We start from the raw sequence: 16357 nt of genomic DNA, 5'->3' as shown, positions 1-16357 counted from the left end.
TTACATTTCCCTGTTTAAAGTACCAGCAATTAAAGCTTTCATGGAAGGACTCAGAAGAGTCATTCCACCAAGACTGCCACCTTCCCCAGTCTGGAATCTCAACATAGTACTTACCAGACTAATGGGACCACCCTTTGAACCTATGCATAGGTGTGAAATACAATTCCTCACATGGAAGGTGGCCTTCCTCATAGCTATCACTTCACTCAGAAGAGTAAGTGAGTTACAAGCGTTTACAATTCAAGAACCATTCATGCAGTTACACCAAAACAAGGTGGTTCTTAGAACAAATCCAAAATTCTTGCCTAAAGTAATTTCAGCATTCCACATCAATCAGTCAGTGGAACTACCGGTCTTCTTTCCAAAACCACAGACGGTAGTGGAAAGGGCCCTGCATACATTAGATGTCAGAAGGGCAATATTGTATTATATAGAAAGAACACAAACTTTCAGAAAGACAAAACAGCTATTTGTAGCGTTTTCTCCTACACATAAGGGCAATCCCATCTCTAAAGCAGGCATTGCCAGATGGATTGTAAAATGTATACAAATATGCTATTTAAAGGCAAAGAGGACATTAACTGTTCCTCCTAGAGCTCACTCTACACGTAAACTAGGAGCATCTATGGCATTTTTGGGAAACATTCCACTAGATGACATATGCAAAGCAGCTACCTGGGTTACACCGCATACCTTCACAAAGCACTATTGTGTAGATGTGCACACAACACAACAAGCTAGAGTGGGACAAGCTGTACTAAAGACTTTATTTCAGACTGTTGCAACGGACACAGGCGACCACCGCTAGGGAGAGAACTGCTGTATAGTCTATTCATAATGTACCATCTGCAGCCCATATGCCTCGAACGGAATATGCTACTTACCAGTATGCATCTGTTCTTGGCATAGAGGGCTGCAGAGTGGTACATGCCCTCCCAGCCTCCCCGGAAACCTGTGTCTGTTCCAACAATATCTTATTTAGATACTCTTATATGGGCATTTCTATCTGTATTCTATCATACTACTCCATCTAACCCTACTATGGCAAAACAATCTAAGGATGGAGCCGATGCCCATGCGCACTACTAACCAATGGAGGAGTCACCAAGAGACAAAAGACTCTCCAAGAGAAAAACAAGTGCAATCATCCGAGCCCAACACCAGATGGCGATCTATTCATAATGTACCACTCTGCAGCCCTCTATGCCAAGAACAGATGCATACTGGTTAGTAGCATATTCCTTATCTTGCCTGCATTATGATTTAACTAGTTTTGTCTGGGGAGAAATTTATTTAAATATTAAGATAGCAATTATTTCCCATCGACTTGCAAACCAAAGAATTACTGATAGTCCAATTGCTGCCGAGTTTGACCTTCAAACTTTGAAAACTAAAATTTCCAATGCAAATAAATCAAGCCTTATTATGTACTTTGCATGGGCTAAATAGGTCTTTGTTTCCTCCTTCGAGACTTGAACTTACTCTTTTCTTCCATTTAACGCACTTAAAACATTCAGGATTTCCATATTTACCTGCCATTATTTACAGTATATTCCTAATACCCCATCTCCATTCCCAACTTTTGTGTGCATGTTGATTTTTACACCCTGGGACACCTTAAACAACCTTCAGTAATAGTACTCGACTTGTCCCCCCTGTTCCTCCAGGAAAGGAAGTTCTTCAAAGGCTTCTTTGGAAAAGTAAGTTCTTGCCACGTTTGCGCTTAAATGGTAAGGAGTTACACCACTGGTATGGCGTCTCAATTCACAATAGCATCAAGAGGCTTGTACTTGCTGTATCTAGTGCTAGCTCTCACTAGCATTGTCTCACTACTGACAGAATTATTGTTATTTACTGTGAAAAGATGTACCTCTAGATTATACAGTTGGAAATGTATGGTTCTTGCTTGCATATTTATGGTTGAAAAAGTGTTCGTAGCAGGTTTATGAAACGTTAACTAGTGTATCCCTCGAAAGTGATATGCTTGCAGTATATCTCAAAAAGTTTCAAGTGTTAAAAGCTTAAAGTTTGGACTTTTAGCTTTTAAAGAGTTAACACAATGTGTGTTTTGTGTATATATGTTCTTTATTGTTGTGTGTCAGGTTCAACTTATTAGTCTAAAGGTGTGTTAATGTTTGGTCATATTTACTGCGCTTATTGGCACACTAAACATTTAAATGTGTACTGTTTCACTCGCTAGACTCACTCGGCAGCCTGTTGATGATTATCCTATAATTTTTCTCACTGGGTAATTTAAAGAAGCACTTTATCAATTGTAATACGTTAAAGGAGCTCACTCAGGAGGTGCTGCCTTTGAGGTGGTCAATCTTAGAAAGAGCAGACCTATTTCAAAGGCGAGTATCTTGCCACTCTAGGTGTAACAAGAGTGTATAGTCGGACTTAGTGAGGAAAAACTCTCATTGAGTAATGCGCTAAAGGATGCTTATTGAAACAGAAAGGCAAAATCCCATTAGGAAATTTTGTTACAATATACCTATGCTCTTTGTTGTGTTGAGGGGGTCTGAATGATAAAGTCTGCTACCTCTAAAGTTGTTCTTCCTCTGCTGTTATTGAAGGGCAACAAAAACGGTGCTCGTAGCTCAGAATCAGATGTCATTGTAACAGCTTATGTTACATTGGAGGTGGGTTCGCTCAGGGTTGTGGGATTGTGTAGGACCTCTGAGACATCATTGAAAGCCTTGCACCTCCCTACCACAGTCCTGCAGCTCCTGTTGTCACAGAATGGGAGAGCTTGAGGTGTACAGGTCATCTCGACAACAGATTCTGAGGTAGAGAGATGTAACACAGAGCATGCTTTGGAGGGCCAAATAAGACCAATATACATCATATACACCACACGCATGTTTTAACAGCAGTAGCAATCTGGTCAGTAGGTACCATTGAGAAAAAAATGCCCTTTCTCCTTGTTGTTGCCATCTTGCCTTTGACTTGGGATCCTTAAGTTGGGTCATGGACAGTTATTTCACTGCAGTGTGTGATGCCCACATTGCTAATACTCTAACAAATAACCATAACAAATATCCGCAAAACTGTGCAACATTAGTCATTTTGATGGTTTTCTATATCATCCAGTTGTATAGATGCTTTCAACCACCTTCGACACAGTGAGATTTATCGTTGCTCCCCTCTCTATCATCGTAACAGCTTGCAGATCACTTTTGGGTAAATCAGGTTAGAAGAATCTTGCTCTCCACCTAAGATTTCTTGAAGCTTCGCAGAGATCTGAAGGCTCATCACTTATTCTCTGCCGGTAGCTAGAACTTCACCTGCTTCCTGGCCCCTTTTAAACTGTCCTTTGCACCTCTGTCTAGTCGGGTGCCTAAGAAAATGATCCTTTATGTAGGCAAACATTTCCATCATATCGACAGTGGTCGTATGAAGCATCCCATTTGCTTGAGAATTAGGGCAGTTGTAAGTCTTATCCTGAAGAAATTCTCTTCAGTGTGCAATTTTCTTGTCCATACATTCAAGTCACTCTGCGATATCTGCCACCTGTGTGTTTGGCTTTATACAAACAACTGATGAATACATTTATTTAGAGTGACCGCACTAGGCAAATTGGTGTAGCCAGTGACTGGAAAAGAAAACATGACGACATACGCATGCAAAAAAAAATGAAATTAAGAGAAAAAATAGCCATCATTTTTTAAGTCTTATTACATATCCTAGGAAAATGCACTTTTTATGGCCAAAGAAAAAATAACATTGAATTAGTATATCCTGAAAATATTGTTTTTACACTCAAGGATACGTTTTTAAAACATTGACCTTGAATGGGAAGGAAACAACATTCACAAAGTATTGGCCCACCAGCTAAAGTGCACTTCATTTTAGGTGCATGTGCACGGGATGAACAAAAAGCCTGTCACTTGTGTCAGAGAGTCAAAGGTTCAAGTTGGTTTGCTCAATGTGTTCTGCGGTAGGCGGAAGGAAATCATGAATGACAGTTGAACAGGCCAGTGGCTAAGGAGGTCTGACCTAAAGACAGTGTGTGTTATTTATATTTTTATTACATAAGGAGGATGAAGTTGCTAATGCTGTCTGTTGGCCAGACCTAAAAGAATAGTTTGAAGTAAATCTTTCTTACTGTGCTTTTCTTCTGCTAACTATCCTTTGAAGCGTTGCAAACTCTGATAACTTCATATGCGACAATCCATCACATTAGTTCAGCTATACGCATAAGGAAAGGGTGGTTAATATCATAGTTCACTTTTGATTCAAAATGTTATTGTAAAATGTTAGTGGGATGATTCCGCTCAAAGGTCCACATGCTTTTTATAATGTCAGGACCATTGTGCCTGTTTGGGGATATTTCAATTTTGCACTTTCTAAATGGCTTTCATTTCTGGTCTTTGAAGTGATATATGATACATGTATAAACATAAAACGTTGCTTATATTCAATTTGAATTTGCTTTTTTATCTTTTGGTTTGGGGGATGGGTACTATCAAATATTTATTTTACAAAAACAATGAATTTTGGTTTGAAGCATTCTTACAAGTGTACCTGAAAATAGATATGAATCACACCATCCTTTCTTCCAGGATTGTCAGTTGCAAATATGGGGAACATATCTTCTGTGGGATAAAATAAAGTGTGCTCAAATACTGCTGAAAACACTGGCATCACTAGTAATAAGAGATAAAGCACCAGATATTAAGGATATTTGCAAACATTTGTTTTGTTGATGCTCAGTTCAATGCCATGTTACTTTGTGAAAGTTTGGGTGGATTTTACGGCAAAAAGAGACTTGACTTTAAAATGTACCTGTTGATTACTGTTAAATATGTCACTCCTTCCAAAGCTACCAGTGGTGTAACTCCTTATGCATCAATGTGTACATTTAGATTTTTGAGTGTACATTTTCATAATAAACTAAGAATTATACTGATAAATCTTTGCATTTAACAACGTGATCACCTGTACTTGCCCTGCCCTTTCCTTTTTCAGTGTGGTTCTATGATCTTGGCTTTTGCTTGGTTTCCTCTTGGAATGGTTTACAGTTTGGTTTGGAGTCGCTGGCTTTGGGCACAATCAAACATGGTCTTGGAGCTACACTCACACTAGCTACTCTTTTGTGCTCACTAAATTTGCTTATTATCCTATTACGTACTGTGTATAACACTGTTTTTTTCATTCTATTGAAAGACTGGAAAGAAGGCTGTGAAGGCAGTCCTGTGGGTTTCAGCCGACGGACTAAGAGTGGTGGATGAAAAAACAAAGGTTAGACATAGTTTAATTGACAGTTTATTTTGTGCTTCCCTGTGGGATGCCTTGTGAAATGAGTTGAAGTTTTATACTAGAATTCACTTTCCCATGTCTACATGATAAACACAGAGCATCTCTGTTGTCAACATTATGCTTTTTAAGGATCGAGTAATTTTGTCCAAAATTACTCATGAGAATGAATGAATAAGGCCTGTTTATAAAGCATGACAGCTGTTCCAACTGGAGCGTAACAAAGGGACATTTGCATGAGTTAATGTATTAAAAAGTGTTTGTTACAATTGTGAGCATGCACATAACTTTATTTCTTAAAATTGTATTTTCAGAGAGAATGTTCTATTGTCAAGCCTGTTTTTCCCCTTTACTGCTTGGTATTAAATCCTCAAATCTCATTCCTTTGCTGTTTACTGCATGAGCAGAATCCATACTCCAACAGTTTATCAGGATACGGAACAAATTCTCGCTCTGAAACGCACCATTCTACAAGATTTGCGTGATTAGTAGTTAGCTCTCTAATTCTGAAGTAATCCGATTTGCTGAACTGCGATATTAATAGATGTAAATTAGTTTAACTTTCTCTTCCTTAGTACCAATACTTACAGCTATTTATACATTTCATTTTATATAGTGTTAAGATGTGTTTAACACAAATATGAAACTCGTTTAGCAAACAAAATATATAGAGAGAAACTCAACAAACTAAATGAAAGAATTAAAGAAAATAATAAATGCACATTTGAGGTTTTGTCAATCAGTTCAGTCAGAATATATAATGTCCTGGTTTCACAATAATTGTCTGACAACCTGCATATCTTAATTTTTTTTCCTCCGTACAGCAATGGTTTGTTTTATATAATTGCAAGCATGGTATTTCAGAGTTTACAATATCAGAGAGGAGCCTAGAGGAAGACCCGTCACTGAATTAGGACTAGCACTCTGGCGCAAGACTCATTCAAGGGCAACAGTATGAGAATGGCCAAAATTGTCCATATAGTTGTTAAATCCCATGCCCACACCTACAGGCTCATGCGCATACACACTAACCTTGTTGCCATGGCCTCAAATAAGAACAATAGAAAAAGACCTGCATAGTATGGCTGTGATGTCCTGAGAACAGGTGGTGGCAATAATGCTTGTTAGGTGGACATAATGGTATGATAGATAATATAACAGGGATGTGAAGATTAGTGATGTAAGGGGTGCATGTGGGTGTCAGTCTTGAGATACTAATTGTGCAGTAGTATTTTGAGGCCATCCTGGAAGGAGCCTAATGAAGGGCCAATCTGAATTCTTAATGAAGGTGTTTCAAGATTCTGAGTCAGTTACCTGGCATGAAGCACTTTTCACCCCTACGTCTCATCCCTGATCCATTGCTCCTCGCTTCTCTTCTATCATCCAGCATTCTTATTGCCTATCCTTAATTTGATTCCTTGTCTTTTAGCTCATTCCAGATAGTTTATCTTATTCCCTCATTCGTATAAGCTTGGATTCTTACTCTTCGTCCCTCATTCTTACTCGTTGTCCTTCATTCTTATGTCTCATCCTTCATTTGTATTCCTCATCCATCATTCTTATTCCTCCTCAACCCTCATTCGTATTCCTCCTCATCCCTCATTCTTATTCTTCATTCCAGTCAGCACCTTTGTATTGGTCTGTGTAATAAAAGATAGCCATTTTATCTGCATGTGCTGGTTGAGGAGAGTAAATGCAACTGTGTGTGTGTGTCTGTGTGTGTGTATCCAAGCAAGTATGTCAACAAAGAAATCCCCTTTGGGTAAATGTAGAAGTAAACCACAGTTTTCTACCAAACATACATACATATACACAATCAGGAGCAATAAATGATTAACATAAATCAGACATACAAAAGACCTTGTACATTTTATTCAGATAATAAAAACAAATTAAAAAACAGTACATTATCAAAATAAGAATTACTTATAAAATGTGGGACATTGCATAGGGAAAATGATTCCAATTAAAAACGTGGAAAGAGCCACCGGTATTTTGATAATTTTGGATTAAGTTACTCCAGGTTTGAGAATTCCACAATTTCGTAGGAGTTTTTTATCCTTAATAACCTAGTGCTCCTCCACAGATAAAGCATCGACGCGTTTCGGTTTATGGCATATATATTTCCAAAGCCAAAAAACCTTCTTCAGGAATTAAAATATAATATCCCACAGAACCACAATGTCTTAAAACAATTGAAGAATGCACATAAAGATATGCTGCATCTCAGTGTAGTACGACAGCAAAAGTCAAGTCGAGTAATTCAAAATACGCCACCTTCCCGGTCAGACCGCCCGCAGCCTGCAGGTAAGATGGTCGTAGGTTGCAACGTGGGGTACTGCGTGATAAGACCTCCGCCTACCCCACGTTGCAACCTACGACCATCTTACCTGCAGGCTGCGGGCGGTCTGACCGGGAAGGTGGCGTATTTTGAATTACTCGACTTGACTTTTGCTGTCGTACTACACTGAGATGCAGCATATCTTTATGTGCATTCTTCAATTGTTTTAAGACATTGTGGTTCTGTGGGATATTATATTTTAATTCCTGAAGAAGGTTTTTTGGCTTTGGAAATATATATGCCATAAACCGAAACGCGTCGATGCTTTATCTGTGGAGGAGCACTAGGTTATTAAGGATAAAAAACTCCTACGAAATTGTGGAATTCTCAAACCTGGAGTAACTTAATCCAAAATTATCAAAATACCGGTGGCTCTTTCCACGTTTTTAATTGGAATCATTTTCCCTATGCAATGTCCCACATTTTATAAGTAATTCTTATTTTGATAATGTACTGTTTTTTAATTTGTTTTTATTATCTGAATAAAATGTACAAGGTCTTTTGTATGTCTGATTTATGTTAATCATTTATTGCTCCTGATTGTGTATATGTATGTATGTTTGGTAGAAAACTGTGGTTTACTTCTACATTTACCCAAAGGGGATTTCTTTGTTGACATACTTGTCTTTTGGTACCCTACTCCTTTGGGTCTTTGGGTCCCTCTCTGTTTTTACAGATATTGTGTATCCAAGCAGTCAACTGCTGAACAACATTTATTTTTGTTCTTATGTAAGTGCTCTGCTGTTTCCACTGGCTAACGATGAAAGCTCCAATGTGTGTGGGTATGGATTGGGGTCTATTGGGCTTCAGTCGGAAATCTGCACTTGGAGAGTGAGAGAGCAATATAAAATTGTCCTAAACATGGTCTCCTTTTGGTTGTATATGTAACAGAGTAAATGGTTTTTGTATGGTGGTGCCATTAACAGAGAGAGGTTTTCTGTTCCTTTCCTTGGGATTGCAGATTTCAGACCTGGCTGGGATTCCTATCCTGCATCCTAATTACAGCCCTTTAAACTACCTCAGTTGCATTCAAAACCAAGAGTGGTATAGGACTGATTTTACAGCTCAAAGAACTTTCTTATTTTGTTTGTACAATCGTTGATTTGTACCTGACAGAGAGCTTGTTTGGACTTGTGCAGATTTACTTCTAAAGTCTCTTGTATCCCAAAACCTCTGTTAAGAAGGGGTTGGATTAAGTTCACCTGCACTTGAAAAGCTTACGTTGAGTTCAAATGGCTACCAGTAAGCTGACTTTTCAGTTTTTTCCTCTTCTGCTATTGTAGTGTAACTCAGCATTGAAGCCGACATAGTGGGGCAACATAGGGGAAGTAAGAAAGGATGGCTGCTTTTTTAACTTAATTGTGCAGCAATACTTTTATTCAGCTGTTCAGATCTCATCTATTAAAATTGTTGGTGTCGCACATCCAGGTCACTTTCTTTTTAGTTCTTGAAAGCAGGGGAAACTTCCCAAGGCAGCATGGCAGAAACAAAACCATATGCTGTGGTAGTGAGCTCTGATAAAGCCCACCAAACAACTTCTGAAAATTTGTTTAGAAAGGTAAAGGTGGGCATTTGTAAACTGATGAGATCCAAGCTCAGATGATGAGTCCAGAAGGAGTCGAGGAGAAACCTAGGAAGGAGTCGGGGAATCTTTTCTGTAAGTGAACTAGAACACTTACAGCCACTACGGGTATATACAGATAAGCTACCTCTCATGAGAGAGGCTGAACTTTACCAATGCCCATTGGATGCATGGCTCAAAAAACACACGTAGGATCCTTACCAACCCATTTAAAAGAGAAGCACTCCATAAAATCGCCACCCATGCCCATCCAAGACAAACTTGGCACACCAAAGTTATTGTAAGTAACAAATAAGGTCCTTTTGTTCTTTTTGATTTAATATCAGCTAGGTTGCCATATATCATTGTCCATAGCCTATGAAAGGCCAGATACTACCTTTATCCGTAACATCCATCTACCTTTCAGTAAGGAAGGACAGGTAAAACATATCCAGTTTCCTACACTAGTGCTGATTGTGAATGACTTCAACTATTTAGTGTGATCCTTTCAATTGTTTTGTTGAATCTGAAGCCTTAAGCCATTCTCCCTGTTTTCTGTCTTCAACATTCATTATCTAAATTGTCAGTTGTCCAGTGGTTTGTTGTTATTCCTGTAAATGCTTTTATCTTACAGTGTTTCCTATTTTTTATTTTTTTTTGACAGGATCTTATCGTAGATCAAACAATCGAGAAAGTTTCTTTCTGCGCCCCTGATAGGAACTTTGATCGGGCATTTTCTTATATCTGTCGGGATGGCACAACAAGACGCTGGATATGCCATTGTTTTATGGCTGTTAAAGACACTGTGAGTATAGTATATTTACTGGAAGTTAGTTTGAATGTTGTCAAGGAATGAGGTTCACAGCTTACATTCCTTTGTTGGTTCCTGGTTATTTGTTCCTGTTATTCTTTGTGGATGGCACAGAGCCAACTTTGCACAAATAATAAATGGGGCCACATTCAAGGGCCAGTACACGACTATTTGGAGAAAGCTCTTTAATAAAATATGGTTTGTGTGCATGGTGTTGTACCACTAAACTGACTGTACATGTTCTAAAGCTTTGGTACCAGAATATCGTCTGACAGGCACATAGTCCCAAATATCATTTACAAAAATATTTCCCCTATGAAGTCAATAAAAGAAAATCTGCAGCAAGTAGGCAGATATTTTTGTAAATTATATGAAGGAGGAAAATATTTCTGTTGTACAGAGTTTCTGCGTGTGATATTCTGACAAACCATCATGAAATGGCAATCATGTCAACTTGTTTAGAGAGATGCTATAGAAAACCATTAACTCGGCAAGGATAAGCCTCAGGAATTGTGGTAATGAATGGACGTTGTCACAGTGGGTGAGAGGATCACAGGGCTATTTTATTTTTTCATAAGGCCTTTCGTAGGTCATTGTTACTGTGTCTTTCTTGAGCATCTTCCGTGTAGATTTAGGTTAGTCTTTCGTAAAAAAGAAAACGAGTGATAATTGAAGCACATAACTAAGGGCCTCATTTAGAGTGTCGAGGACGGGAACTCAGACAGATGTCCAGTCCGCCTTCTAACAAATGACATATAATATAATGCACTAGTAATAAAGTGGACAGCATGTCCATCCCGTTTGTAAAGCCCCACTCACTGAAATGTTTCCGATTCTCAGTTAGGATGTATATGTAGGAGAGTTAGATTGTAGTGGGAGGTGGGCTACAGGATTTTGACAATTGGTCAGGTACGGCCATCTAGTTTTACGTGATTGTTGTCTACCCTGCTCTGGCTCCTCAGTTGTGTAGTGAACCGTCCAGCCACTACTGTATTATGTTGCCCTTTACACCCTCGGGCCAGGCGTCTTCTCGAGAGAATAAAAGAAGGTGCAGACACCGCTCGTGGGCACTGCACTAATTATCAAACTGTGTTTAGTGTCATGTCATTAGCTAAGACTGTGGTAGGCCCGAGAGCTAGTCCCACACCCTAGGGAACCCCCACCACATTGGCGACTAGGGTGGGCGACCCTGCTGCGTGGTGCGACCCAATGGATGGTGGTTGAATGGACTCACTGCTGTGGGTTGCGTGGTGGAGCTTCTGGCGGTGGCGAGGCAGACGAGGCGGGTCGTTACCCGTGTGATCCGGGGTGCCGGCAGTGAGGTGAGGCAGGAGCAGCGCCTACAGTCTGCAGCACGAGGTGGTTCATGGGGTCTCATAGCGGGCCGTACCCAGCGAGAACACAGTGCTGGTGCAGGCCGGCTGGCAAAGGTGCGCTGCAGCCTGTGTGTGCATCCGGAGTCGGGCAGAGTCCCGAGGTACAGCTGCAGCCAGTGGGCGTTGCCGTTAGCAGGCCGTAGTAAACACAGCCTAAGGCATCCTACGCTCAGTGCAGGAGGCGGCTGGAGCCGGCGAGGATAACAGGCCGTGTGAGGCCTAGGGGAGTGAATGCGGCGGGGCTGCCCCCTAGCAGCCTGTCTTCATGAAAACAAAAAAAGCGACGGAAAGGGACCAAAGGTACACATACTCAATTTATAATACCAACTCAATTTCTACTGACCTGTGGTCACTCTGGAGGTGTGGTGAGGTTTGGGCCTACTGGAGAAACGCTGGGGAGTACATGGAGACATACAGTGGAGGTTGGAGGAGTGTGGTAGTCTGTGGTGCGGCTGCCTGTCCGGCTGTGACGATCTCAGTGAACAGCTATCTCCACGAAGGAGTAAGTCACCATGTCTGTGCAAACGCAGGATGAGGCGGAGGGAGCACCCCAACACTCCGCGCATTCCACGCTTGCAGCGCTACCTCCGTTCATTCAACTTGCTGCCCCTGTTACTGCGGTGCCAAGATGACGTAAATGGATTGGGCAGCTGGAAAACTACTTTTGCGACTCACGAGAGACTGATGCCGCTATCTAGCTGTCCACAATGTTACATATGGGGAATATGAGCTATATGAGCTATTTCAGGATTTGCGTAACACAGAGGATGTTAATGACTATGATGCAGTAGTGAGTGCCCTCAACAAGCATTGCGATCCCCAATTAAATCCTGACTAAAAAAAATTAAAATTAAGACAAGCCTATCAGCAAGATGGAGAAACTGTTTATATGTTCTTTGCAAGATTTCGTAAGTTGGCCAGTTCCTGTACGGAGATTGACAAACATTTTGAAATAGGAGCGCAGTTCATTCAGGGCTTTAGATTTTATGACCTGAGAAAGCCCATATTAAGACAGCCTAGTATATCATTTGTTGACATACTGATACTGGGCAGGTCGCACAAATTTGCGGATGCGAGTGCCAGAGAGATGGACCAGACATTAGCATGTCGAGCCTCGTCGTCGCCTCTGGTTGGCCTGGCCAACGTCAAGGAAGAAAGGTTGAAGCCCATCAGGAGGTGGACCACAAGAGTGCAAGGAAGTGCCAGCGCACATCCTTGGCAGAAAGCATGTGGTTACTGCGGAATGGACAGTCACCCACCAAGGGTCTGCCCGGCCATCGGAAAACCCTATCTGAAGTGCAGAAAAATAGGACATTTTGCGAAAGCTTTTCAGAGTGCGACTCATACATCCAATGCGGGAGGAAAGACCAAGAGGTTTGATTGTGTCAAGCAAGTCTCTGAGAAGGAGACGACACTGGATCAACGAAAAGTCATGTGCCAACAAGTGTGCCTTATTGAAGAGGATGATAAAGAAAAAGTATTCACCATCTCTTTTACAGGACGAACAAATCAGTTGAAATTGCCACCCATGTGTAGAATTGACATTGATTCAAGTCAAATAACAGCTCTCATAGACATTAGAGCATCTGTAAACATCCTTGATGCAGAACACTATCACCAATTAGATCCCCATCCCAAACTGATGGCCACTGAAGAAAAAATATTCACATATGGGGGCAACACGCTGATTCCCTTGCAAGCGGTCATCAAAGTGGAGGTCAAACATGGCAAAGTAACCTCTCAGACCAAATTTCATGTCACCCAAGACCACTCGGGCACACTGCTAGGCTGTCATACGGCTGAAGACTGAGACTGGTGCTCTTCACACGACAAGTTCACTAATCGCATGCTAAAGAAATTATGTCAGAATTCCCTGAGCTGTTCTAGGGTCTTGGATGCCTGAAAGGCATCAAGGTGAAACTGCACATTGACCGATTGGTCAAACTTGGGGCTCTACGATACAGACGTGTACCATTTCATCTGCGACCCCTTGTAGAGGCAGAGGTGGAGAAGCTGAAAAAAGAAGGGTAATTGAAAAAAGGGTTGGGACCTACGCCATGGGTATCTCCATTAGCGATCGCTCTCAAACCAAAGCAGCCTAGAGGCATTGGGCTGTGTGTGGACATGCTTTTACCAAGTAAAGCTATATGCAGAGAAAGGCACATTACTCCCACAATTGATAAAATCGTAACAGACATTAATGGGGCAACATGGTTTTCAAAAGTAGACCTCAACATGGCTACTACCAGCTCATGTTGGATGAATCAAGTCAATACATAACAACCTTCTCAACACATGTGGGTTTGAGGCGATTCAAGCAGCTTAATTTTGGGGTGTCCTGGGCAATGGAGGTATTCCAGAATGCAATAAGAGAGGCCCTGTCTGCACTAGTGGAAGTCATAAACGTCAGGGATGATGTTCTAATATTCTCACAGAATTTAGAGGAGCTTCATGTGCTGTTAAGACTGACCATGCAGAGGCTTGCAAAGCAAGGACTAACGCTACATAAAGGCAAGTGCGACTTCTACACCAATGAGGTGGAGTTCTTTGGGTAAAAGATCACCCACGAGGGACTGCAAGTGGATACAGCGCAAGTTGAGGCAATCAGGGCGGCTGCTATTCCCCAGAGCCCTACAGAGATGCAGAGCTTCTTGGGGGTGGCTAACTACTGTGGGAGGTTCATTCCTCCTCTGGCAACCATCTCTGAACCTCTGACGACCCTCACGAAGAAGGACACTCCCTGCATTGGTCAAGTGAAGCATCTCGGGCATTTCAGGAGGTGAAGGGAGTGCTGCTGAAAGGAGCCATCGTGACTTACTTCAGCCAAGAGAGACTTGTGGAACTCCTCGTGGATGCCAGCTCCGTAGGGCTGGGAGCAATGCTCCGTAGGGCTAGGAGCAATGCTCCTGCAGCAAAACACTCAAAGAGAATGGGTACCTATTGCCTATGCAAGTCGTGGGCTGTCAGCAGTAGAGACCAGGTAAGTGCAAATTGAACGAGAGACCCTTGCTATTGGCCCTTGCTATTCAGTGGCCCTGCCATTGCTTCAACATATACCTGTGTGAGCACAAGTTCTAAGTGATTGGACCATAAGCCGTTGGTGCCGTCGTTCGGAGAGACGGCGTGGAATGAGCCGCCACAGATCGAACGGTGGGCGGTAAACTTCAGTAGTTGACTTTGAGGTGACTTACCGTCCAGGAGTCAATAACCCGGCGGATTATCTGTCACGTTACTCTCTGGCAGCAGACCCCGAACACAGCAAGAGATTGGACGAGGGGTTGTGGGTTTCGTATTTCTGGTCACTGAACTATCGTGTTCACGAGCACTGTCCCTTGAAGTGAAGTCACTTCTGCAGATCAGCAGTACAACACGCTACTGACATTGCTGAAACTCTTCTCGCTGAATAAATTGATATTGCCTTCCTCACAGAATCCTGGCTCAATACCCACTGCACCCCCATTCTTGACATTCTCACCCCTCCAGGGTACAACCTCATCAGACAAGACAGGCCGATCAAACCTGGGGTTGGGACTAGCCATCATTCATAGAGATGGAATACAAATGACCAAACTCAAACCTGCAGAATACCTATCGTTTGAATACCTAGGCGTCAAACTCACCACCAAGGGCACCCCATCCATCAAATTCCACAAACTCCTGGAGAGCGTTCCCTTTTCCCCGAATAACTAACAGGCCTAATAACACGATTCTCCTTGACAGACACCAAAGAAGTGTTCTTGGGTGACCTCAATATCCACTGGAACGACCCAGAAGACTCCACCGTCCTGAACCTTTCCAACCTTCTGGAAATATATAACCTCAAGCAACTGCAATAAACCAACTCGCATCAAAGGTGCAACACTTAACAAACAACGATCTGATCTCATTGAGAGAGATTATTCCCATTGACTGGTCCGACCACCACCTCATTTTGTTCAAGATTGACACACTTGCCAGCCTCCAACCTATTTGTGTTGCCAAACCTAAAATCCTAACCAGAAACATCAAACAAAAAATGCCTCTATCCGAACTTGAAGCCAAGATTCATCCCCATCTTCAACTCCATCCCGCATCATGGATGGCTGATGACCTCACTTCTCACTTCTCACTTCAACTCTAGAATGACAGAGGTCCTAGACCAAGTAGCTCCTCTCAAACTCAAACGACTGAGGAGAACCAAATCAAAACCCTGGTTTAACGTGGAGCTGAATGATGAACAGCGCCAACTAAGACAAACTGATAGGTCCTGGAGACAAAACCCCTCATCCCTGCACCTACAAGATCTTAGATCCGCTCGATGGTCATACAAAAACACATCCTCAGTGAAAAGGCATCTTTTTTCCGCAGCCAACTAGATCTGGCGAACAATAGACCTTGAGAACTCTTCAACATTGTTAAAAACCAAACTAACGGCACTCCCTCTCAAGAAACCGAAGCCACCAATGAGCGATGTGAAAAAATTGCCACCTTCTTCACCAATAAAGTCTCTAAAATTGATCAACCCTTCTTACAAACTTCTAACCCCCCTTCCCCCTTAACCTGCCCCCCTTCAACCTCCCTTAACCACTCAGAAAGAGCTCTTAACAAGGACAATCAGACATTGGTCCGAGTTTGAGCTAATGTCGGTAAATGAGGTCTTCAGTATAATTTCCAAGCTAAAGCCTTCCTCCCACACTATGGACCCCCTCCCCTCCACAATCATAAAAGAACTCAACCACACCATTTCCCCTTTCTAGACAAAAATCATCAACGCCTCTCTCACCTCAGGCTGTGTCCCCGACTCCCTTGAACTAGGACAAATCACACCCATTCTCAAGAAACCTGGGGCTGACCCTAATGATCTTAAGAACCTCAGATCTATCTCTAACCTCCCATTCCTTGCAAAAACATTGGAGAAATGTGTTCTCTTCCAACTCAATAAGCACATTGAAATGAAATGAAATGAAAATGGGATTTGTAAAGCGCTACAGTTGCCCTGCGGCATCCAGGCGCTGAAACTAAAACAGAAA

At 41.9% G+C, this 16357-nt stretch overlaps 1 protein-coding gene across 6 annotated transcripts in view; it reads left to right on the top strand.

Annotated features, from left to right (window-relative positions):
• Positions 1–16357, top strand: part of NUMB (NUMB endocytic adaptor protein) — a 354591-nt gene that overhangs the window by 227193 nt on the left and 111041 nt on the right. For 3 of the 6 annotated variants that reach the window (XM_086937092.1, XM_086937091.1, XM_086937095.1), the window contains 3 exons: positions 1668–1700; positions 5170–5244; positions 9826–9966. In XM_086937092.1, coding sequence (XP_086793218.1) covers positions 1668–1700; positions 5170–5244; positions 9826–9966 — 249 coding nt within the window. The remainder of the gene's footprint in view (positions 1–1667; positions 1701–5169; positions 5245–9825; positions 9967–16357) is intronic. The other 3 variants (XM_086937094.1, XM_086937096.1, XM_086937093.1) reach the window with 1 other exon arrangement.

This window comes from Lissotriton vulgaris, chromosome 9 (assembly GCF_964263255.1).
Source record: "Lissotriton vulgaris chromosome 9, aLisVul1.2, whole genome shotgun sequence".
Classification (NCBI taxonomy): Eukaryota; Metazoa; Chordata; class Amphibia; order Caudata; family Salamandridae; genus Lissotriton; species Lissotriton vulgaris.
Note: the sequence above shows the minus strand (reverse complement) of the source record. Positions and strands in the feature narration are given on the sequence as shown.